This window comes from Chelon labrosus, assembly GCF_963514085.1.
Source record: "Chelon labrosus genome assembly, chromosome: 18".
Lineage (NCBI taxonomy): Eukaryota > Metazoa > Chordata > Actinopteri > Mugiliformes > Mugilidae > Chelon > Chelon labrosus.
Window position 1 is genome coordinate 7,135,040 of NC_140351.1, and position 24,859 is coordinate 7,159,898.

General features: G+C 43.2%; 1 protein-coding gene across 2 annotated transcripts in view; it reads right to left on the reverse strand.

The window, feature by feature from the left end:
• The window catches only part of col11a1a (collagen, type XI, alpha 1a), a 73,325-nt gene that overhangs the window by 23,488 nt on the left and 24,978 nt on the right, over window positions 1–24,859 (reverse strand). For both annotated transcript variants that reach the window (XM_084566037.1, XM_084566036.1), the window contains 28 exons: window positions 24,470–24,526; window positions 23,796–23,849; window positions 23,636–23,689; window positions 22,636–22,689; window positions 22,440–22,493; window positions 21,636–21,689; window positions 21,196–21,240; window positions 21,015–21,068; window positions 20,882–20,926; window positions 20,130–20,183; window positions 19,288–19,332; window positions 18,774–18,827; window positions 17,647–17,691; window positions 17,242–17,295; window positions 17,084–17,128; window positions 15,657–15,710; window positions 15,440–15,547; window positions 15,302–15,355; window positions 14,002–14,055; window positions 13,065–13,109; window positions 12,885–12,938; window positions 12,709–12,753; window positions 9,480–9,533; window positions 8,591–8,644; window positions 4,692–4,745; window positions 3,962–4,069; window positions 1,753–1,842; window positions 463–516 (listed from right to left, as the gene is read on the reverse strand). In XM_084566037.1, the coding sequence (XP_084422163.1) occupies window positions 463–516; window positions 1,753–1,842; window positions 3,962–4,069; window positions 4,692–4,745; window positions 8,591–8,644; window positions 9,480–9,533; window positions 12,709–12,753; window positions 12,885–12,938; window positions 13,065–13,109; window positions 14,002–14,055; window positions 15,302–15,355; window positions 15,440–15,547; window positions 15,657–15,710; window positions 17,084–17,128; window positions 17,242–17,295; window positions 17,647–17,691; window positions 18,774–18,827; window positions 19,288–19,332; window positions 20,130–20,183; window positions 20,882–20,926; window positions 21,015–21,068; window positions 21,196–21,240; window positions 21,636–21,689; window positions 22,440–22,493; window positions 22,636–22,689; window positions 23,636–23,689; window positions 23,796–23,849; window positions 24,470–24,526 (1,596 nt within the window). The remainder of the gene's footprint in view (window positions 1–462; window positions 517–1,752; window positions 1,843–3,961; window positions 4,070–4,691; window positions 4,746–8,590; window positions 8,645–9,479; window positions 9,534–12,708; window positions 12,754–12,884; window positions 12,939–13,064; window positions 13,110–14,001; window positions 14,056–15,301; window positions 15,356–15,439; window positions 15,548–15,656; window positions 15,711–17,083; window positions 17,129–17,241; window positions 17,296–17,646; window positions 17,692–18,773; window positions 18,828–19,287; window positions 19,333–20,129; window positions 20,184–20,881; window positions 20,927–21,014; window positions 21,069–21,195; window positions 21,241–21,635; window positions 21,690–22,439; window positions 22,494–22,635; window positions 22,690–23,635; window positions 23,690–23,795; window positions 23,850–24,469; window positions 24,527–24,859) is intronic.

The following is a 24,859-nucleotide window of genomic DNA, read 5'->3' on the forward strand; positions in this document are numbered from 1 at the left end:
TCCGTGACGGCTTCGCTTCAAATTCACATATTTGATTTCCTCTCATGTGTCCCATTAACATGTCTTCTTTTCTTATCCCCTGCAGCTACAGCTCATTTTAACCAATCATACACATTGGACAGATAGATGTATGAGCGTGCATAAATGTGTGAATGATTCTAAAGAGCGCACCACCGGTCTATCTTCAGTCATGAGAGCCTCTCTGGCGGTGATGTCAGGAGGAAATGAAATATAAGGATAATAAGGTCTAGTAGTTAACTAAGGTAAACTGGAGTCACTTCAAAGTTTTTTTTTTCCTGTTCAGATGATATAACGAGCCCTCAGGTGTTCTGCATATGCCTCGGTAAGACTTCATATGCCTCCGCACAAATCGATACAGCAAAGCTGGAGAGTAAGGAAATCGTTTTCTCATTTTAATGACCTTCCTACGAGCACTTTACCGTCAGATAACGGTGTACTTACAACAGGACCAGGTGGACCTTGGGGTCCCTCTCCTCCCTTCAGACCTGCAGGGCCCTAAAGTTAAGACAGAGAGAGAGAGAGAAAAAAAACACACGTAAGTACTTCATTGACAAACCTCACACTGCGTATGTCATCTACAGTGTTACATGCCAGTCAAACCGACCCCCGTGTTTGCTGGTTTGTCACTTCTGCCAAACATGACTAGAAATGCGCTTGGAGAGCACTTAACCTCTGAGCACTACTCCAAGCAACACCCTGGCTACTGACATTTCCATTCTGGTAGACCACCAGCACGTATTCGGCGTCAGAAATACAGTATTCGAGAAAAATACCAACATCTATAATAGATAAGTGACTTAAAATAGATGAGATGTCTAAAACATATATATCACTCCCTTCATAAATGTGCTCTTGTGGATACTGCGAGCTGCAGAGAGATGGGATTTTACATTTCACATATGGATGCATTGGCTGCGAGGACCGTGCACGTGGGCGTATGCAATTTTCCCTATCTCGTTCTGCATAGGGAAGCTCGCGAATTTAGTATCGAACATGCAGCGGTGTGCGTAATATGTTGTATGGATTTGCGCTTTCTTGTATGTTTGACAGTGTCCAAGTGTGTGTGTGTGTGTCTGTGAAGCTCCCCAGTGGGCCACAAAAGAGCACATGGCAGTATGGGTAATGAGTTTTCCCCGGCTCTGGCTGTGTGCTGGAGTAAATTACAATGGCGGAAAACAATCAGCGCCGCTGTCCTGCAGAGTCTGGCTGACCTTGAGGATGTAGGAAGAACACTTCCTCTCCTTGCAGTATATCCCTTCACAGGCGCCCCATTATAGCCAACATTTGTCACTTAATAATTTATTAAGTAAATAATGCATATAGAAACAAACATAACTTGGTTGCCCTGGCATTGAAATATATGAACCAATTCAAGTCCCTTGAGTTAAACTGGGGAAAGACTGCACAAATTAGTCCCTCACCAACAATCCCCAAACTCTGCAACAGATGCCCATGATGCATTGTGTCGGTTAAAACAGTGGTGTCAGCGGGCGGCGGAGCGATGCACGGGCACGCCTGTTCATTTGTAAGACGTCGCTTTGGATTTCCTCTGCACCGGGCTGATTGCTAGGAGTGAATTCCAGGGCCGGTGCCTCCCCTCTAATGAAGTGACTAGCTCTGGATGGACGGCGGTTCATTTGTTACGTAGCGATGTTCTGTCACTTTCTACTAGCGAACGCGGTGGAAAGGAGAACTATGATGAATGGAGCGCGGGTGGAATGGGGCTCTTACCGTGGCGCCAGGTAGACCCCTCTCTCCGGGGAAGCCGCGGAGGCCAGGGGGACCGTCCTTACCGGAGGATCCTTGTGGTCCAGGATCGCCCTATACACAGAAAACACACAGGTTTATTTTGACTTAATTCTAATGTTGTAAAGATTATTTTACACATAGTATCTGCAGCTAGAAGGGCCAAAACACCAGCCAAGGACAAGTTACATCTCACATACAGTTTTCACTTCAAGGTTTAAGTCTGGAAAAGTGTCTTTAAATGACAAATGAATACTTGAAAGATGTGGGAACACACTCTAGAAGAGGAGAGAAAAATAAAATAGCATTTCTAAAGTAAGAGGGTTTCTGGGCAAAGGAAAGAATAATAAGACCACCGAGCAAAGGATTAAGACGAAGAAAACCAACGGAAAATTATTTCACTTAAGCTTCGGCTTTTCTTCTCATACTGTGTCAACCTAAAAAAAAAGGACTTTAGTCTTTATTCGTTGCTGCAAAGTGATGAATGAGAGCAAATGACCTCCTGGTGAAACAGACCCAGGTTGTCTTTCGTGCAGTTATTGCAAAAGCAAACTGAGAACTTGCAAAATACTGCTATAGTACTATTTTAGGTTGCTTTTACTGTGTTTTTAATCTAAATTTGAGTTAAGAGCATACACAATTTCTAATGCAATGTGGAAAATGTGCTGCACTTCCGTATTCACAGTCCCTACCAACCTAGATACCCACGCTGCGCCCTCTGTGCTATAAGTTTAGACGTGTATGCATTAAAATAAAAGGGTTGCACATTGAGCGCGGGCGAGAAACGACGAAAGAGAGAACCCTAAATTCCCGGGAAAGTTGAGCACAGATTGGAAAGCCGCTGACAAGCAAACACCAACGGCTTTGTGCATCCCCCGCGAGGGCCATTCAGTGGACTGATAGTCACGGTTGGTTTGAGTCATGCACATGTACAGTACGTTTTCAGTGGATTCATGAGCGCCGTCACCACGCAGTCGATCAATAAGCCTCCACTCTACTCAGAATCAATGGGCCTTAATCGGCAACTATTTAAATCGGGGAGATTTTAACGAGATTTAATTGTTTATTTTTTTTGTTGAAAGGTTAAATAATGCAAGTTAATGGTGGAATAATTAAAGGCTAGACGCCGAGAAAGGAGCAGTCAGGGTATAAAAAGCAACAGCGGTTCTTCTGTTCGCCTCGGACACTATGTACTTCTGTATCCGATCCACAAGAAAAGAACGATAATTGCAGGAGGAGATTCATTCACTCCTTCTCGATTCTGCACACATTTATAAAACAGGGACTTTTGACTTAAAGAAAAAGTTACTTCTGGCCCTGTTCTTTTGTCCTGACTTCATCTGCACCGAGGAGTGGGCTTGAGAGGTGTAAGAGGATTTGGGATCCGCTGCCAGAACCTCCACGAAGTGTGGCATACTGATGCACAGGTCTGAGCGGAGCGGCGGGGCGCGAGTGGCGGAGGGTTTGGAGTTAGCCGACAGACATGATTAAACTGTCTGCTTAGGGAAGACAGGGAGAAAATGAAAAGGAGAAGACGTGTGTGTGTGTGTGTGTGTGTGTTGGGTGGGGGTGGTGCTTAGTGGTACTGGAAATCAAGGGGTTGGTTCGGAGCAGCCCATACTTCTACAAAATGGTCGCTGTCTGCTCCTAATGGGCGCTCAATTGCCGTGCAGGGAGGGCCGAGGCCGAGAGAACGCAGCCGGACACTCTAGACGTCTCAGCCACTGCGTCTTCTGCAGACACTTGCTGGAATCTCGTATAACGCGGAGAGTAATGGCGAGGCCCCGGCGATTGATGGGGTGTGTTCCTGGCTAAATTATTGTTATCGATTTATTTCTGCTTTCCTCGCGGAGTTATTCAAGCCGTCCAGTTAGTCCATCGAGCTTTGCATGCCCTCCAGAAAAATAGCTACTCGTTCGTGAATGCGGCGGGGCTCGCTCACGGAATCCAATCGTGCACGATAATTGCTATTACGCGAGCTGCAGTGGATCTCTTCATCTATCTACCTTCCTGCCATCCTCTCTTTGGAGACATACTCAATACAAGAGATTCAAGGCCACTTTTATGCACAGGTTACCGCACTGAGTGTATCTAACCACCGTTTGGCCTGCGGTAGAAACGCTATAAAATCTAAACGGCATTCATTTGAGAAGAATAATTAACAGGAGCATTAAATAATATACGAGACACATACCTTGGCTCCCTCCTTGCCGGCGGCACCTGGAAGACCTTGCTCTCCGGGTGGCCCAGGAGGTCCGGGGTGGCCTCTCTCACCAACGGGTCCTGTCTCTCCAGTTGGTCCCTAACACGCCGTCAAATATTTGGATTTTATTTGCAGTTAATGTGGCAAAAACACAAAGAAACAAGGTCATCCTGTCTATAAAATGTGCAATTATAAGCAAACTAAACTAAAAAGGGACCAAGAAGGATTTTATTAGAGGGTATTTTATGCTTTTATACATCTTTATATGACATTCCCTCTATTCTTGGATTTTAATTAGATTTCTATCCTGCTTTTTGTCTTGTAACTTCAAGCTGAAACATCTGTAAGCTTCTTAAGAACGGTGACGCACGTAAACGTCATTATGATTATTTCACTTACAACTCAAGTTAGAGCAGCTATGGACAGACCTACGTCAGCGCTACCACATTTACTTTAAAGGCTCATAATACCCACTTGCATTTCTTTATTTTGTTTAAATGTCACCCTAACTATGTTGCACTATTCTGTATGCACAACATCTCTTAGGGATCCGCTCTTTGTTTCACTTCCTGAGGATTATTCCAACCCCGTACTGCACAGTTCGTAAAGGACCTTATTTTATATCGAGCTCTATCAATAAAACATTGTTGGTTTTACATATATCATTTATAATTTTACCAGTGCCTGTCAGAATGCTCGAGTTAGAGCTTTTGTCTCTTACCTGGGGTCCGACAACGCCTCCCGGGCCTGGTGGACCAGTTTTTCCTTGGAAACCCTGAAAAAAAAAAAAAGATTACAAAGACTTATTTGTACGTTGTACAACAACAGCAACAACAACAACGACGGAAAGTCACAGCTTATCTGTGAAAACCCAAAGTACAGAAACCGTAGTGACTTTCACCCGCGCTGATAAGAAGAGATTTAGATTTTCACTTGGCATTTTCTTTACGTAGGAACAAGGGCTTTTCATGTTCTCTTCACAGTCTGCGAGGGGTTATATTACACTGCACTGCTGGCTGTGGCCTTGTTTTCATAAAGCAGTACTATACTCACAAGTAACTGTAGGGAAATGTGTTGTTGATGTACTCTATACACCTATTTAACTAGATGTTGAGACAGTCGGAATTAGACTAAAAGAATTCATGAACGAGGAGCAACAGTTCGCAAAGGTTTCTGTCTTATAACGAAATCCACGGACCTGCACAAAGGCAATACTTGATGGATAAATACTTTGCATAAAGCAGATTTATAACTTAAGGTGCAGTAGCTAAAAGTATTAGAAAAAATGCTATGAACTGAACTGAACTGCTTTTAGAACTTCTTTCATTTTATTTATACTAATACATCCCAAGAAATATAACTTCCATTTATCTGGCAGCTACTGTAAACAGGTAAAGTATCGCACTGCGCGCTGTAATTAAGATTTGCACAGACCGCAGGCAACAAAAGGACATTTGACATGTCGTTGTCAAGGTAAACATTTCATGGCATATATCTGTTAATTATCATCATCTTTAACGGCCCTGAAAACATATTTTCCTTTCCCTTGTTGGGTATAATAGGTTCCCACATGAATAACGCAGTTTTCCATCAAAGTTTCAACAGTGTCGGGTTATGCTGTTGCCAACTTTCTCTTGTCGTCCTTGCTCTTCTCTGGCTAGAGGTGGGGGAAACTTCTGAATTCCGAAGTTTTCAGAACTTTTAAATGTTCAACAAGAAACTGCAGCAAGAAACGGGGCTCCATTGAGGTGATAATGATGCTCTATGCGCGCTGAATGTGTAACTAGGCTGTGCATCACTTCAAAGCCGGCGGTGTTATGGCATACCTGTTCCACAACTACTGCACGCAGCTTTAAGTCTTGACTAAATTATAGTCAGAACACAGTGTTTCCTCGGGGGGGAATAAAGGACCCTTTCGTTGTGGTAAACTTGTTGAATTGCATTCACAGCGTGTGGCTCATTTGCATCGCGGCTCTTCCTATGGACGCGCTCCAGCAGGTTTAAACACCGGGGCGGGACGAGCCGAAATAAGACGCAAGTTCAAAATCTCAAGCATTAACTGCGGCAGAAGTCGGATGAACTTGTGCCTTCAGGTGGAGGAACAATCCAATCTACATTGACTCGGGTCTCCTTCCAAGTGCTCGGCAGTATATTGCACAAATAGGAACCTAGTATCGATGCGTAGAGGTCAGCTATTAAGTGAATTAGAGCGGAAGGAGCGTGTGTGGATGAAGAACAGTGTCTGACAGTGCACCAGTATTTAGCAGCCGTCCAACGGGATGACACGAGCAAACACTGTAAAACTCGATTAAGCGGAGAGTTACTGAGATAAGATTAAAGCGAACCCGTCCCACTGCAGGAATAGTGTTGGCAAATGCAATGACTTTGCATTCTGACTTTGACTTTTCCATTTGATCTTTCAATCCCCCAGTCATCAAACTCCATCCATAACCAATTTTCCCTATGGTATTGCAATCTTGACTCATTTGATTTGCAACCAGAAACCGAAAAAAAGTTTCAAATCCATACTCTTAGAAAGCCAATCCTGTCTGACTTATGACCACAGGCTTATCGATCACTATGCGTTGTGACTTATGGTGATGCATTATTCAAAGCAAGTCCTCGGGCCGTGCTGTTGCAGAACCGGCCCTGACTCAGAGACACCGGCTCAAATCTTTATTTGCACTTCCTCAAAAGGAACTTGTGTCGCCGGGGCTGCGAGCGTCTTTATTGCCGTTATCCATTCTCATATCGGATGCTCGTGGGGCCCTGTTCATTGGCACATAAATCTGCAGCCATAAACACCTTAATGAAGACTGTATCGTTGTCACTCGAGTAGCGGCGGAAGGCAGGGGAGCGCTCGCGTGTGGTGTATTACATTATCTATAGGAAGGAAGGCGGGCGGGAAAGGGAAGCTTTAATGATGGAGGCGATAATCTGTCAAGCTTTTAGTGGAATTTATCGCCCTCTGAGCCTCGTCAAAGCGAGGCGCACCGTTGCATACCAAGTGCGGGGGAATCGAAAGCTGAGGGGAGGTGATTGCAGCCAAGTGTGATCGAATCAAACTTTGCTTTGTTTGTTTTTGTCCTGTGAGGTAAATCTTATATGTGCCGAGGAACACGACGTCTCCGTGGCAGTGCATCTTCGGTTCACATTTAGTACAGACATTTGTCATTAAGCTCGTGAAAAAAAAAGTACATGAACCTCAGTTGCGCATTGCAGCAACAAATCATTTGGGTTTTTTTTTTTTTTCTTTTATTTAGTTAGCGCTCTGCTGTTAGTGCTATAGAGAAGGCAGTGCTACACCAGTATATGTCAGTTTAACTGGATGTTCTGAGTCTAGCATCCTTTCACTGGATATCTGCAAACATGTCATATAACAAGATAAAAGCTCACCAGTGTCCATCTCTATTAGGCAAAGGTCTGAGCTGCCTGGATTTACACAGACAGAATGCAGTGCGTGCGTGTGTGTGTGTACATGCACTGGCCACGAGACAAGCCGGCGTAGACAATGTTCACAAGAGGTTTGTTATTTAGCATTTTACCTCACAAGACATGTATCACCGATTGCTATCTCCTGCATACAAGAAGAGCAGAGATAAGATGTGGAGGTGAAGGAGAATGGATGGGGGTGGTGGTGGGGGGGGGGGTTGGGATTCAATTGAAGTGCAGCTTACTGAATGGGGAGGATCAGATCTGTCCTGCAACTGAGAGGCAATTTGAAGAATGAGAGCTAAAAAGCTTTCATAGGCAACTTTTACCCAAACGGCGGTGAGTACGCAGACTACCAAGCATAGGCTCATAGCTCTCATGAGATCTGAAACTAGGATAGACTTTTAAATCTAGATAAACTGAAAAAAAAAGTTAGGATCTGTCACACTTAAGCGCTGTGTCTTTTTTGCCAATCGGGTTAATTTTTGTTTCTACTTCCTGTTTTACTTTGAACAAAGGCGAACAATTTTTGCAGAAATCTCACCCAAGACGAGTCTTATGTCTCCGAAACTCCTCAGTTAACCATTCTTCGATGTGTTAAATCTTTATTTGTTGATCCAAAACTTTTATTCATTCATTAATTTTCTCTAACTACTTGTCCTCTGGAGGGGGGGCTGGAGCCTATCCCAGTTGTCGCTGGGCGGGAGGCGAGGTACACATGGCAACCGTTCACACTCACGCCTACGGCCAATTTAGAATCACCAATTAACCTAATGTCTTGTCTTTGGACGGTGGGAAGAAGCCGTGGTACCCGTAGAGAACCCGCGCAGATACAGGGAGAACAAGCAAACTCCACACAGAAAGGCCCAAGTCGGCCGATGGATTCAAACCCAGAACCTTCTTGCTGTGAGGCATCAGTGTTAACCACCCCACCAGTCTGTGCCGCCCTGATCCAAAACAATCAATTTGAAAATTACAGAGCCGGAAACACTAAAGCTACTACCAAGAAGGTCAATCACAGCTCTTGCAGTTCTGCACGTCAACCTATGGCGTCAAATTGACTCAGAAGCATAAACCACGCATTATAGTCATATTGAGCTTCAGCAGGAAGTCAGAGCCTGGGCCTTATGAAGAGAGCGACACAGGTGACTGACGGCACAAACAGGATATTTAATCTCAAGGACTCACCGTCTCTCCGCGCTGGCCAGGGTGTCCGGGCAGTCCATCCTTTCCAGGTGGTCCCTGTTCGGTAGAAACAAAGACATGCACTCACTCAGGTGACCAAGGACATCCATTATTTGCGACTGAGGCTCAGAGGGTTAGCGGTTCAACCCCCGCTACACGGACCCACAATTTAAGTGTCCTCGAGCTCGACATTGAACCCAGAATGTGTGTGAGTGTGTGTGTGTTTGAGCAAGTGAGTATATGTGTAAAGTGTGTTTTTATGTGTATAGCACTCTCGGTACCAAAAGGCAGAAACGCACTATATAAATACACGACCAATTTACAGAGACCATTTACAATAATATCTGAATTGAAAGCAGAATAGAAACTGAATTGAATAAAAGTTGTTGTTTTTATTATGTCAGTGTTGTGTGAATGCTTCGTGGGCACAACATACCGTCTGAACGTAATATTTAGAAAGGAGAAGTCATCGCCGGTGTGGACTACAAGAGCACTAATGAAAAAATAACAGTTTCTCTCCCTTTTTTTTTTTGTTTGTGTGTGTGTGTGTTTGTGAGAAAGGAACAAAATCCCTGGCTGAGGGCTATGAATCTCGCTGGAATCAATAGGTGGAAATTACCACTTGTCTCCTGCCTAGACTGCAGAGTGAGAAAATGGGTTCTGCCTCAATAACAGTTAGACTAATGATCTCTGCACAGAATCGGGCATATTGCTACGTGTTCCCGCACCCCGCGAATTCCTCAGATTGAATCAATCGTGACGTATAATGTTTGCAAACAAGGCTAATTCGCTATCGAGACTGTAGGAAGAGGAAGAGGAAGAGGAAGTGAGGCTTGTGAAGTAGCTGCAAACTACACGTACGGATGTAGTGTGCAGATGGAGAAATACTCACAGGGGGGCCCTTCGGTCCGGGGAAGCCAACTGGTCCCTGTGGTCCTTGAGGTCCCTGCAGTCAATAAACAGATGGTGAGGCTGATTAGAGACGTACAAGGAATGATCTGACTTTCTGATGGAAAAACTAAATTATCACTAATACTTCAGTGAAAGGGAACATTCCTGGCACTGCTTGGTAAAATAAGGTCATTTGGAAAGTTGGTTGGCATTAAATCCTGTTAAATCTAAGTCAGTATCACTGGGATAACCATGGAAATAAGGTTTATTAGCCAGTTTTCAATGAAACAACCCAGAAGAAACTAGATTATATCCGAACATATTGTTTCTATTTTTAAATAAATATCCACATGTTTTATCAAATGCATGTACCCTCAATATTAAGTGAATATACTGCACTGTGTGCATAATTTCCCATCGTAAACTTTATCTGAGCCTACTAACCTGGAATATAAACAAGCAGACTCAATGACACGGCTTTCTGCTCCTGCTTATCCTCGTAACAGTAATCTCATCATAAACTAGTCTGTAATTAATACCTCAGAGCCTGCCATCTCTCCCATTTCATCCCCCATCGATCTTGCACATACAGTACATGCGTCATGTCAACACGTTAACTGCACGTGCGGTACTACGCGGTATGCGGTACTTCTACTGGGCTCATCTCAAGGTTGGTAAAATGAAGTTCATCCCTTCCACCACTGCGTTAGAGCACGCTCTGGGGGTTTAGTGTTGGAGCGTCTTGAGACCATTTAGATTGTCTCTGGCGCTATATAAATGAAACGGAATTGAATTTAAATTAATTAAATTGAAATAAAAGGAAGGTCAGTAAGCCACTGAGCTGGAGCTGGTCACATTGAAGAGTTGTACGCAGAAGTAAACTGTATTATTACTGTATTTTGTTATACAGCATTATATATTTATGTTCTTATGCAACTTAAAACTACATATCTTTTATATCTCACTATATACTGTACGCAATATCTATATATCTATATTACCACATATCCTATATCCATATTGCATGGATTGCAATATCTATCTATCTATCTATCTATCTAGCTATCTATCTATCTATCTATCTATCTACATTATGTGCAATATATATTTATACTTAAATGCTGTATATTCACCATACCTCTATGTTTATACTGTATATATTTTCATACATCTTTCTATAGTGTATTTTTGGTTTTTTTGCACTGTTACTGGTGACGGCTTTAATCTCATTGTACATGTGTAAAGTGGCAATAAAGGCATTCTATTCTATTCTATTCATCTATTCATCTATCTATCTATCTGTAATGTAAACTCATGAGGTTTTATTTTTTACATATAAAATATCTGATTTAATGTTTTACTACCCTGACTTGGTCCTTTCACCTCATCTTTAAATCATTTTTTTATTCATCAGCTTTGAATTTATTTCACCTCACTTGTCTCAGGCATTTTCATCAGATGTTTTTATTTAAAAATAAAAATAAAAATCTCATTCAAAGTAGCGTGAGGCTGCAGAGTTCACGACATTTGACCACGACAGTTTGGCCGGCGGACGTATCGCAGTTTTGAATCTCAGAACCTCAGGATGGACCTCCACCCAGAAATGGTGTTAAAGTTTAAAGGCTGAAGGTTTTAATATGGCATCGAGTGTTCGGGAAAACTGCACTGAAGGACTGAGGGCAGGCATTTAAGCCAGTGTTCAACACTTAAACTAAATCTACAAAATGCTGTTGTTTGCTTTACAGTGCTTCTAGGATATTATTATAGTATATAAATTACAGTCTAAATAGGAGCACCGCCCCAAGTCGTTAAATTGGGCATATGTTTTTTTTTTCCCACTGGCCTCTGATGTTGGAAACACTGACTACTTTAATGAGACATGATTAGCAAGTCATTGTACCTGCCAGATAAACTGATGTAATAGCAATAGGCGCCTTTACAGAGCTTGGTTTCTCTCTTCCACTTTTAGTTTTTGCCTTCATTTAGCAGAAGAGTAGCACAGTTTTACTGATGAACCCAAATTCATGTTGTAATAAAGACCTTTTTCCCTCCTGTAGTGTATTTAAACGCTAATGCAAACAGAACAGTCACTGCAGCTGCTTAACACTTAAAGCCCTTCTCTTGTTTCATGGTTTATTTGGACTCGAGCAGATTCGAGCCGGCGCTTCGCATTCCTCTGTTCCGCAGCAAAATCAAACCGCACTTAAGACATAATTGGAAATCTAATGAAAGTTATTGCATAAGGTGTCACTGCCGGGAGACTTTCATTGTGCAGCAGCTGCAGAGATTGTTAACTTTCCTGCTGAGTTGGCCGCATGCGGCAGAAAATCTAGATTTGGACCGACTCCCTGTCCGTTCTGTTGGAGGGTCAGTTTAAAATGGTGCAAAGGAGAAATGGACTTTATTGGAGAGCTGGGCACCAAAAGGGGAAGGAGAATAACTGAAGTAGTGCTGCTGTTTGTAGGAACGGGAACATTAAGATTAAAGCAGAGTGCCGAGCGACAGACACCGTGGTACAGTTATTGTAGCGGCCCGGACTAATTACCTCATTAACTTGTTGTGGGACAAGGGAAGCTTTGTTGAACGGAGAATCTTTTAATATTCATGTGTGTCTTTATGTGAAATTAAAAGTTTTTCTAGCAACACAGCAACTCTTCATATCTCTATTCGGCTCTACGTGCAAGAGGCGATGTTGCAAAGTGTGATTTTGACACTGGAAATGCAATGTGTGTCAGTGAGCTTTGCGCTCGCTGCACTTGTTCTTCAGAAACAGGTAATCGTTTTGCCTCTCTGTTTTTATTTTGTATTTTGGACTGCAGAACACTTATATTGTAATATCTCGGAGACTGGTGGAAGAAGAACGAGCAGCCACGGCGAGCTGCAGATGAAAAACTGCAGGCAATAAGCTGCACACTTCCAGCGTCTCACTGCGCCCTGCGGTTTGCAGACTCACGCCAGGTGCAGTTTGACGCGTTGCTCACGGAATGATGGAAAGCTCCAATTAATACCCGACATCTTAATTCCCAAAAAAAATAGTTTGTTTTGCTGCCCTGTGAAATCTGAGCCAATCGTGTTAGCCAGGTGAGTTAACACTAATGTACCTGATTCTAACTTTGTCTTTATAGAGGATGTAGAAGACACCTAACGGTCTGGGTGTGTCTCTAATGCTTCATCTTTATCTGTATACACATGCATAATAGCGATCTGAGAGTAGTGTGTTATAGACTTACTCTCTCACCAGGTGGGCCCGGAGGACCATCATTTCCTGCTGTGCCCTGCAACACAACAACAACAAGTCACAATCATTTCATATTCAGCTTTGTCTTCCCACTATGCATACTGTGTTTGATGCAGGTAGCTAGCTTACTTATGCTAGCATACATTCGTAAACTTAATTTTCTCTTACCTTGGGACCGGGTTTTCCTGTTGGACCTCTGGCTCCTCGAGCTCCACGAGGGCCCTGAACAGAGAGAGAACGCAACGCTAGAGTCAGACACAAAACCCAGCAGTACCCGAACAACGGATATAATGTTTATTAAAGTGATTTGACTCTATTTAACTAGTCCGTTAACCACAGAGTACATACCGTAGGACCTCTTTGCCCTCTTGGACCAGCTTTACCAGCAATGCCCTGTTAGTTAACCAAAGACAAAAATGTAAAAGCCATTGTTTTACATTAATATACCACATTCTATAGGGATCCAGCAGAAAACGGTATTTAGCCGTGTTGAAATAACATTTCCTTTATGCTTTAAAGCACCACATTGAGACAAAGCCAAAAAGATGCAAGTAAAAATCACAATGAAAAAAAAAAAAAAAACTTCACTGACACAACATGCACTTTCTGAATGACAGCAAAAGCCATTTGTTAAGTAATTACTTCCAGCGTCTGGCTGACCGCAGCAGGAGAAACAGCCTGCCAACAAATGCAGTGAAAACTCTACAATAGCTCCACAACGGCTTTCTGTATGGCAAGGTAATTTTATTTTATGAAAAATTAGTGTTTGACTTTGGCAGGTAGCCTGGAATGAGTAATATAGTATACTTTAAAGTGTCCATCAAAAAAAAAAGAAAGAAAAAAGCCTGATGTGTTTAACAAAGGAAAGAGCTCATTTCTTTCAACCGGTTCATACACTGAAGATCCTGTGAATGGATACCCTTTCTGTCATTGCCTCCATGAATTAAGTGTTTCAAAGTGGAATCGAGTTGAGCTGGGAATATTTTATTTTATTTTTTTTCCAGTTCTGACAAGCTCACATTATTATTAATTATTTTTTTCTTCAAGCATCAAAATGAGGCAACGGGCTCAACGGAAACACAATCATTCCCACATCTTTTGTTCTCCGTCCAACGCTGATCTGGCTGCTGTTATTTTTCTGCCAAGTCACCGTGCAGAATTCGTGCCAAGTCTCGTAGGAATCAATTTTCCTTTTGTGCTGGGATATGACGGCGTGGTGGTTTTCATACACAACTGTGGCGCGTGTGTGCGTACTCAACAAGTGTGTGTGTGTGCGGTTTCTTACCCTGGCTCCTTTCTCGCCGTTGGCACCAGGGAACCCGGGGAAACCACTTGAGCCCTGTCGATGAGAGAGTTAAATATCATGATGGGGTATGAGATAATAATACCCACGCTGCATCTATCTGCACTTCGGTTGGAGATTTACTTCCACTCAGTTAACATCATGGACCTTATGAAATACTACATGAATCTAACACGAGTTAAAAATATAAAACTAAACACTTTCATGACCGTTGTTCTTTGCATGGTTTACTATCACCATAGTTCAATAGCACTTTTTGTTGCTATACTGAAATAAAGCTTTTCATAGAAATAACGTCATATATTATGACCACCTTCCTAATATTGTGTAGGTCTAACTTGTGTCTCCAAAACAGTTGTGACTTATCAGAGAACGGACATGGGCCTTCTGAGGGTGTGCTGTGGTGGCCCACTAAGACAATGTTGTTAGCGGGGACCTTTGAGGGGAGGGGCCTCTGTGGATCATCCCTCAGATACTTGATCAGTTTGGGATCTAGTGAATTTGGAGGCCAGGTCAACACCTTGTGCTGTTCTTCATGTTTTTTTTAGTTGTTCCTTAACTGTTTTGTGTCTGTGTCAGGCTGCATTCTGCTGGGGATGGCTGCTGCCATCTAGGAGGGTCATTGCTATGGGGTGGGGGCGCCTGGTCTGGTCTAGGTGGGTGCTACATGTCTAAGTAACATCCACACCAATGAATGCCAGGTCCAAAAGTTTCTCAGCAGAACATTGTATTGTCACAAGATGGTCAATGTTATTCACTTCTCCTGTCAGTGGTCATAATGTTGTGGCTGATCTGTGAATATTGTTCATTAAGCCTGCAAAGTAAGGAGGAAATCCCTGAGCCTGTAATAAATACTTGTGCGGGGGAACACTTTCACAAACACACACACAATGAGAAGATGATTTTACGACAAGCACAGGACACCTATAAACACTAGACAAGGTGACATTTTTTTTTCATGTGAACAGGAGTTTAAAAAGCAGCTTACCTACCTATTCTGCAGAACCTCACCACATGTTGCATTGGGGACATTCGACAAAAAACGAATCAGTGACAAATCTCTTCTTTCAACTGTCAGCTATCCATATTTGGTTATGTTTGATGCCCTACATCTAATAATAATAATAAGAAGAAGACGCTCACTCTGTAAAAGAGTCTAACCTTGAACTGTCTTGATGAAATGGTGGTGAAATTTCTAAAGTTGCCAGCTTTAAAGATAACATTAGGGCAGGATGAACCTTCAAAACCGTCTGCTGTTGTGTTGAGAGCGAGAGCAACTCACCTTAGGCCCCTGTCTTCCGGGATAACCTGGCAATCCTGGGACACCGAGCTTCCCCTGAAAGATATTAAGAACGCAAGTGAGTGCAGCAACACAAATTTAACACAAACAGAGTGTGAGGTTAAGAAAAAAAGGTTTTACCTTTTCTCCAGCCGGGCCGAGAGGACCCGATTCACCGTTAGGGCCAGCCCTGCCCTTGGGACCCTCGGGGCCGTCTTCTCCTCGGGGTCCGGCCATACCGAGCTCACCCTAGAACCCAAACACATACACAGAATGTCACAAGGATTGTAATTGTCTTTGTGTGAAGACAGTCTTGGACGTATAGACTTATAAGGTTAAGTGCGAGAGAGCTTCTCACCCGGTCTCCTTTGATTCCCATGTCACCCTTGAAACCTGGGAAACCATCTTCACCCTAGAGGGAAACAAAAAGTATAAAAAAGTTATTTAAAGTATTTAAATCAAACATCTGTAACTGACTATTCATTTCTCTAGGGAATTTCTTAAGTTTTTAAGGAGCATCTATTATAAATTCCTCCTTCTTAGGTTCACTCTGTGGATCACAGGATTAATGCTGCCATCTGCTGGCCACATTGGGGAATAGCACGTTGAAGGAACTTGAGCCCCCCCCCACCAAATGATTTTATTTATGATAATCTCATGTAATAAACTCAAGGTTGCATCGCACTTTTTCTCTCAAAAGGAACCAGAATGCATGCAGGGCGAGACAATATCGCTTTTGTGAAATCCGTAACTGACATCCGTAAGCGGATACCGAAGGACGCCATTCATTTCAGCGCATCCGTTCGACACTTCAGTCCTCCTGGTCTGGTCTGTCTCTTTGTCCGTGTTTTTTTCAACCCCTTTTCTGATGCATAATGCAGCTCTGAGCGTGCCCATTGCCTTCATCACCAAGACCACACACACAAACGCGCGCGCAGATACACACACCTGAAGTAAAAGCACATCCTTTATTCATAACAATCCCTTTCTCCTCAAGGTTTTGGCTTGTGTATCTCTCCCCTATAAATAATTCAATAAAAATGTTATGAATACCTGTCACTGTAGTGAGAACAACACCCCTCAGTGGGATAATGGGTTTTAAACAACAGCCCAGCTGTAGTGATCTTAAATAAATGCCATGCATATTAATAAAATAAATAAATAAATGGTGCTGCACGGTGACACACGTATCCCAACACTTCAAAAGCGCTTGAGATTGATTGCAGCGTTCTTTGAAAACCAAAAAGCCTTGAGCATGACAGCTTTGCTCGCAACAGTGGATCGAGGGTCACTTCAAGAAATTCTGTCTCCACTGGAAAGAAAAAAATAAATAAAAAAAGACCACCGTCCTGAACGTAGCGCGCGGAGGTCAGGCCGCAGCAGCAGCAGCAGACGTCCAATACACGGCTCAAAAGAGAAAAAGCCGCAGGTGGATAGACGGCCTCGGTTACAGACAGAATCTGTGACATGAATATGTGTGCGGGCTGTTCCCAAACTTTATTCTCCCGTCCTGTCCTCACCTTCAGCGCAAAGTTAATTTCATACCAAGAATCCTGGATGAGTCTGTTGAGTTTGGCAATTTGTTTATTTATTAACGGTGATCTTTAGTAGAAAGAAAAGCTAATATTTGAAAGAATTTGTTGCCAGTGCCATTATGGGTCAGACTATTAACTGGGTTTAGTCTTTTTTAAGCAGAAATCTTCCTTGTATGTGCAACATATTCCCGGCCTGTTTCAGACGGTAAAAGGCTGTGACTTGGTTGGTGAAACTTGTAGAAATGCGTACCTTCTCTCCCTTTGAACCCTTCAGACCACGGACACCGTCAGCACCCTGTCGAAAAAAAGCATCAGGGATTAGTTAGATCGCAATATTCCAATGTTCACCAGAACAAGGAGGAACAACCCTTCTAGCTGGTGAGGAATAATAAAGTCACCAAATCGTACCTTGACACCACGAGGGCCAGGATAACCAATGGGACCCTGTGGACCGGCTGGACCCTGGGCAAAGAAAACGGCACATGATTAGTTTAGTAAATAAGTCGTAATTATGTTCTAGGTTCTCATATCACATGTTTTCATTTATCTGTGACAGAACTTTAATAGGGGACACATTTCATAATACGAATGAGAACAAATGAATAATTCTGGCTGTATTCGTCAAGCAAGTTGTTAACAAACACGTAATATTAAGCTGTTTTCTTTTTGGCTTTAAATGTCTAGGACTGTTTTTGGCATGCATAAAAAATCACGTCTATCCGGTTCCGGTCAGGCACCTTGACATCTTTGGACAACAGCGTATACAAACAAATGTGACGACCAAATGACCGAGAGAGAGAGAGAGAGACTTACTTGGCCTCCTTTCTCTCCAGGTGGACCCTCTTTACCGGGATGACCCTGAAAAATCAGATGTCAGGAAACGGTTAACAGTGATTGTTGCAACGTTGTTTTAAACGGACGGTGAGACGTTATTCAGAGACCTGATGCAAGCTTTTGTAATTTTGACACAACTTCATATAGCTGCTACAGATGCACGGCAAAGAAAAAACACGGTAAATGGAGTTTCTGCTCAAACCTGCATTTAAAATAAATTCGGTTCTTTGAATTAATCTCAGTGATATATAGTGATATAAACGCTAATAATACTAAAACTAATACTGACAGGAATAGTTACAGCTGCTTGTGTGGCGGTGTCAGGGCGAGGGTACAAGCAGACAGGCCCATTACGAACTGTCACAGCCCTCACACATATAGAAACCTTTAGCTGCGTGCACCTGGCACTTCTGCTTTTGAGGTGTGAGACCGAGGCAGAGGGCTGTAAATCACCAGGCTGCGTGGCCCGAGGGCAGCTAAGGGCTGCCTGCCTCGTGAACTTACACACCTCTCCCGGTGAGGGCGAAGAGGGAGGAGGAGGAGGAGGAGGTATGACATGAGCGACAACCGGTCTGGAATAACAAATCCCGAGGGCCCTTTACTGTATATCTGCTGATGGAAAACGCCTAAAGTGACTCCTGAGCTGCCGTTCTGACATATTTCAGAAGAAGGTTGAAATCTATCATGTTGCAGGGATGCAAGGGTACACCTTGCGTGACAATTGCAAGCAATGCACTAGTGTCACAACATTTATTTGGGGATTTTTATGTTTCTGGTGTTACTCAAGGATAACACGAGTTTAAAAAAAGGCCTTGCACAACACAGCTCTGTTTCTGGCTATAAAATAAACAATGATGCACTAACTGACTGCATCCTACTGCCATGCACTGTGTAAACGTCCCACCAACAACTCCATAGAGCTGCAGCTGCAGGAACTTAAGTGTGTAATGTGTGGTGAAATAATAAATTAATGAATAAATAAAGCCACATGTATACGAGTTTGGTTTGAGTGGACGCTGCAGGAGTAAAGCGATATTCTGTTCCTCTTAGCGCGTGCATATGTGCGTAATACTTATGTACTGTATATAGGTGATAAGAGCACGCACAGGAGGCCCATCAGCTCCAGGTAATCCAGGCAACCCCGACCTGCCCTGAGGTCCCTGTAAAGATTAAAAGATGGCGAAAGGTCAAAGATCAGGAGTCGCAAGAAAGCTTCTGTTGATTCAAAAATCATCTGCAGGTTCCACAAAGTCAAGCGTACAGAAACTTTTTGACCTACACCAGGATTTATTGTTGCGGATTAAAGTAAAATTAAACCGCAGAGGCTAATTTTAAGACAAAGGGAAGGAAATAAGTGGTGAAATAGATGACAATCAACAGAATGAATAGTATAATTTTCTTAACTTTTGATTTACTCATCAGGCAAAGACATCCAGTAAAGAAACATGTTTTTAAATTTAAAATCACTTAGTTTTTGACTTTTTGTGAACCTGCAGACACTAAATTAGGAAAAGTATGATGATTCTTATATCAAAAATGTTGCCATCCTAAATCTAACATATGCTTAATAATATTTCTTCACATCTGTTCGATAATTATTGGTGAAAAAAAGGGACCTACTTTTTCTCCAGGTGGTCCAATGGGGCCTTGGGGACCAGGAAGACCCTGTGAGGGGCAAGATAGATAAAAAAAAAAAAATGAGTTTGCCCGTTGCCATAGCGACAAGGAGCCCAGGCACAAGCTGGATAAACGGAGAAGAGTTCGCTGGGGCCGTAAATAGCCGAGCTGGTCGAGGAATGTTAACCTCGTGTGTTTGTTGTCAGTGGCCGTATTAGCATCTAGCATGTTTGCGGAGCTGCATGCAGGCAAATGTTTGCTCGTGTGTTCTTTATATATGCGTTTCAGAGTGGCTACCAGTCCTGTTTGTGTGTGTGTCGCAGGGTGGTTCGAGGAACTGCCCCGCAAACATCTGTGGCGCAAGCTTTGCAGGAATTCTACCAACATGAATATGACGCTTTGAGACGGATCAATCCCCTGAAACGTTTCCTCTCTCACAAGATAAAGCCCTGATCTGAGGAAGATGTGTGTGTTTGGTTTGTTTTTTGTCCAGGTGAAGAGGGAAGGAGGAGCAGAGGAGAGGTGAATGGAGAGTGCAGATTCTGTGCATCGAATTTAACACTAAAAGCCTTTTAATGTTGTCTTTTACTGTTGGAAACAACGTCAGAAAACTCTCAAAACATAGGATGAGAATTAGACGGTTACGTTTTCATATTCAGATTAATCACTGACCAGAACAGAATCCAAATTAAATCAGTTATTTATTTATTTGTTTATTTTTTGCATGAGGGGTTTGTGGTGACAGACTAAAATAAGTGTTTCTATGGCCTCTCGGAGCATGCCTCTACACTGCACCTCGTCTCTGTCATGTCTAGTGAAGTGGTGTGTGTGACTGATTAGCTCACCTGCGTTCCAGGGATTCCCTGCTGACCGGGTGGGCCCGGCTCTCCTTGTGGTCCCTGGGGGGGAAAAAAAGAAAAAAGGAGAGGAAATATAACAACGTACTACGGCCTTAAGATAAGTTTTATTCTATTTTGTAAGAAGTAAGTTAAATTTAAAAGCATCCAAATGTTTAAATAATAGAAATAATGTGAAATAAGACAGAGAATTCCTCTTAGATCGCCTTTTAACTGAATCTAAAGTACTCCACCATTCGGGTTATGCTAGCAGAGTGCAAGAAATAATGCACGAAAACATCGTAGTGGCTTTAAACTGGGTTCTTCTTAGAGGGCTAAGGTTGAACTGCATGAATCTATAATGTGTCTTTACCAGTTTCAAACACATATGGCGTAGTTTTTTGTATACACCGTGTATTGTGCCTCACATGCGCCTTATATTGCCCCGCGGGGTCAAATTAAGTTTTCTGAATTTGAATCAGATCATTGCAAATCAGAGCAAAATAGATGCTAATTACTTCATAAGCACAGAACTCATTAATAGAAGCAGTTGTTGACTGTGTTTCAGTGCTTGAGGGCACTCTTTTACTTCTTTAAATGGCTCCTCAAAGGAATGACTGAGAGCTTTAACACACCTGGGCATCCTAAAGAGATTTTACCCGCCTATCCAACACAATAAAAACCTAAATGAAAAACTTTGGCGCATTTGAACCAGCACCCAGAAAGAAGGTGACAGCTACTGAGAGGAAGTTTGTACCTACCATGTTTCCTTTGGGCCCTGCAGGTCCGTCAACTCCAGCAACACCCTGCAAAAAGAACAGATCAGAAACATGATACGTCGTGTCAGTCACAGGAAGTGACATCAGAGGAAGGGATAGAAGTCGCGGTACATACAGGTGCTCCGGGGGGTCCGGGAGGACCACGGGGTCCCAGCAAACCTCTAGGACCCTGTGAAAAATTAAAAAGAGGGCGAAGGAATCAGATTTACCTGGATGCTTCCGCTAGTTTAGCTATATAGCTTAAAGAAGATCTTGTTTAGGATGCAATAACATCATCAGCAGCAGATTAGCCTTACACTCTCGCCGGCCAGTCCTCTGGGTCCGATCTCTCCATCCTCGCCCTAGAGGAAGAATAAAACAGCATAAAATGAGCATCATATCAAATAAGTGAACACTGGCTTCGTGTATGCAACATTAACTATCAACACCTATAATCATAAACTCTCATAAGCCTGTATCAGTGAGGGGCTTAATCCCAACCTAACCAAACATTGCTGAACGTAGCCTGGAGCTGGTGGAGGCAGGGGGAGGCAGGGGTGGTTAGTTTCACGAGGAGGAAAGGTTAAACACAATCTCTCCTCCTCCGCCTCCTCCACAGTTCATAATCTCCACCCAGCTGCGGCCGCCCGAGGGCAGAGCTGGTGGAGCACAGCTGATCTGAACGAGCATGTGGGTTGAGTCACCTCGACCGAGAGCGGTTTTTTAAGAGTGTGGCGATAAAACATGATGCACTTACTCTCTGTCCATCCTCTCCGGGGGCTCCCGTTGGTCCCATCGGCCCCAGCTCTCCCTGAGACAGAGAGAGAGGGAGAAAACAGTTCGGGTTGATGCATAATTTTAAGAGCTCAGCATTTTTTTAAATGTGTTTTTAAATGTTGCTTATTTTAATTAAAAAGCAATTTAAAAATCCTTAAAAAAAGTATGTGCCTGCTACAGCATTAAGCATTAAACTGGGTTAAGCTACATGAAATCATACCACAGATATTGAATAACCAGGTTAAGTGCCATCAGATTTTTTTTCTTTCCTTTCCACACTGAAGTAATTTCTTCATTCCACAAACCAATTACTTGACTCCAGCGCACCGCCGCCGTCATTAAATCCGCCCGTGCGCTCTGATTAATGCAGGTACATTAGCGGAGGACGTGAAACAAATTACAACTTCTTATTCAATTACCCCCTCCACGGCGCTGCAGTTATTCACTCATCGCGCTGGAATTTAAGGAGATTACTCAACATGATTTTTACTGCAGATACTGCAACCCGGCGACTGCAGCCAAACATATTTAAATGCAATTTTTTGGCACCTAAAAGGTATCCGACCAGTTTGGTAATATCACGGTAATCTAAGAAGACAAATCCTCAGTAATAGGGGATTTCATTTTAATTTAGGAAACTTTGTTTTGTTCGTGAACTCCAATATCTAGAGGAGTTATTTCTAAGGAACACAATACTCACTGGATCAGACTAAAAACCTGCCGTCTGAGAACATCCCAAACACACATTTTCTGATTTTAACCAAACTCAACATCTCCCACTCACCCTGTGTCCCTTTTCGCCAGGAAGCCCGGGAAGTCCATCAAAGCCTCTGTCGCCCTGTAATGAACGCACACACAAGCGTCGGACGCCGTCAGACCACACACCAAACACTCATTACGGCTCTGACTTCCGCTCGTCGCCCATTTGCGTGCTCTGGGTTGGCGGGGACATTAAAAAGGTTGCGCGCTGCCATGCGTACCTTGGAGCCGGGCTCTCCGGGCATCCCGCGGGCACCGTCGGCTCCGGCGCGGCCCTGCGAACGGAAGGAAGATGTCACGTGTGCATCATTCATACTCTGTAGTTTTACGTTAAATGTCTTTTGTTTCTTCTGCACGTCATATTATCTTGCTGTAAACCAATGTCCGCTTATTAAGGAAGCTTTACCGTGGACATTACTCCAAACAGTGATATTGTAACCTCAGCGGATGTGTTTGCATGTTTCTGTTCCAATTGGGAAACCAGACCAACAGCTATTCTTCCCGGGGACAGGGTGGTTTATTGTATAGGTGTATTTTTAAATCAGATCAACTGAGTACGCTGCATGAACTGTGGCAAACTGTGTTAGCAATGATGAGCTGGTGGCAGTATACAAAATAAAATAGTGCTGACTATCACAAAGAAGCAACAATATTGAAAATATGAATCAAGAGGTGGAGCTGTGGATGTCTGGAAACTGTCAATAAAGCCTGTCATCGGTTAACTCCATTAAATAGAGAACAGAAAATAAGACTGGAACTGATCTCTTCTCCTCAGCTGCATTATTACCATTTTCAAAAACATCTTTAGTGACAGTAACACGAGAGCTAGGGCGATCGTTTTATCCCATTTTGCGGCGTTGTGATCCGCTATATGCTTGCCATTTACCTGAGCTCGCATCACTAATTTGCCAGTCACTGGTTTAGGTTTATTAGCATCCAATTAGGTCAAGATGCAGAGAGCGGCTGCTCTTGTTGCCCCACATCCACGATCAGTTTTTCCCATTCGGGGCATTTTCAGACAGATTAACTTGCCTGGCTGTCGACGCGAGGACTTGCCGGAGGGAGCGCAAGGGGCCCTTAAGCGCGTATCAAGCAATTGTGTACTGGAGTGGAAATAAGCCTCTCAGCGTTTGAGGAGCGACTACAAGTACAGCCGCACAACAACAACAAACACACACACAGCACGGTGTGTGTGTGCTGGAGGTGATTGAGTTCACTCACCCTCTTGCCAGATTTGCCAGTTTGTCCCGGAGGCCCTTGGATGCCACGGGGACCCTGTTCGCAAACACACACACAAGGGGCACATAGATAGTGAGCAGAGGGACTCAGTAAACTGAGATGTTGCTGTCGAGGGTTGTGACAACCACTGCTTCTCACTCACCTGAGGACCAGGGTCTCCACTTTCACCTTTCAGTCCAGTACCACCAGGCTGACCCTACAGAGAGAGAGAGAGAGAGAGAGAGAAGCATGTACAGACTGTTTGCTGCAGGAGAGGCTGCATTAACATAATGTAAACAGCAGATGGCGATATTTAGCCTTATATATATATATGTATGGACAGTGCACGTCTTTTCTTCTGCAGAAGAAAAAAAGGATTAGCAACTAAAAGCCACAGATTCCTTATCTCCTCCACTGTTCTTTGTACCTACTTATTGCCATATCATTTCAGATCATTATGTTTGGCCTTTAGCCCAAGAAGAGGAGATTTAACAGAGGGCAATTCTTCGTAGGGTCTTTCCACGGAGATAAGTAGTGGATCGTGTATCAACAAGCTCAGGAAAAGAAAAAAAACTAAAAAAAACAGGGGCAACAACAGAATCAGATTTTCTTGGCAGATGGTGATGCCTAACAGACAAGGCAGTGTGTCCACTGAGCAACGATTCAAAACAAGCAATCAGGTTTTGGCAGATACTGTTTTGCATTTTCTGCAGGGTTAGTGTAAAGCATAAAGTGACTGATGCAGATAGATATAGCGCTTTAAATTATATATATATGCATACGCAACAAAAGGGAGTTTGCCCAAATCTAAACAGGGAAGTTCCTTCAAAGACTCACCACTGGTCCCGATCTTCCTGTCAAACCCATTGGCCCAGGGGGTCCCCTCATAGCCAGCTGCAGGGCAGAAACACAGACAAGACCGAGGTCAAATTCCACTCCGTTAAAAAAGATGCACCGCGCACCCACTTTTGCATGCCCCAATATGCAGAAGCAGGTTACATGTAAGAGTTTGTACGTTTGTCTCAGCATTGATTGTTTTCATCCCATGCCCAGTTTCATACGTAACACCTTGTTAATGTTACCTGGTGTTTGTAGTTTGTGCCTGATGCCTGAATTGATTTACAATTATATAAAAAAATGTATTATTTGTGTTCTTGCTTTCAATCCGATGCTAAATCAAGTGGAGATTGTTCATTTGTCTATAGCACACGGTGTAGATATAATTTT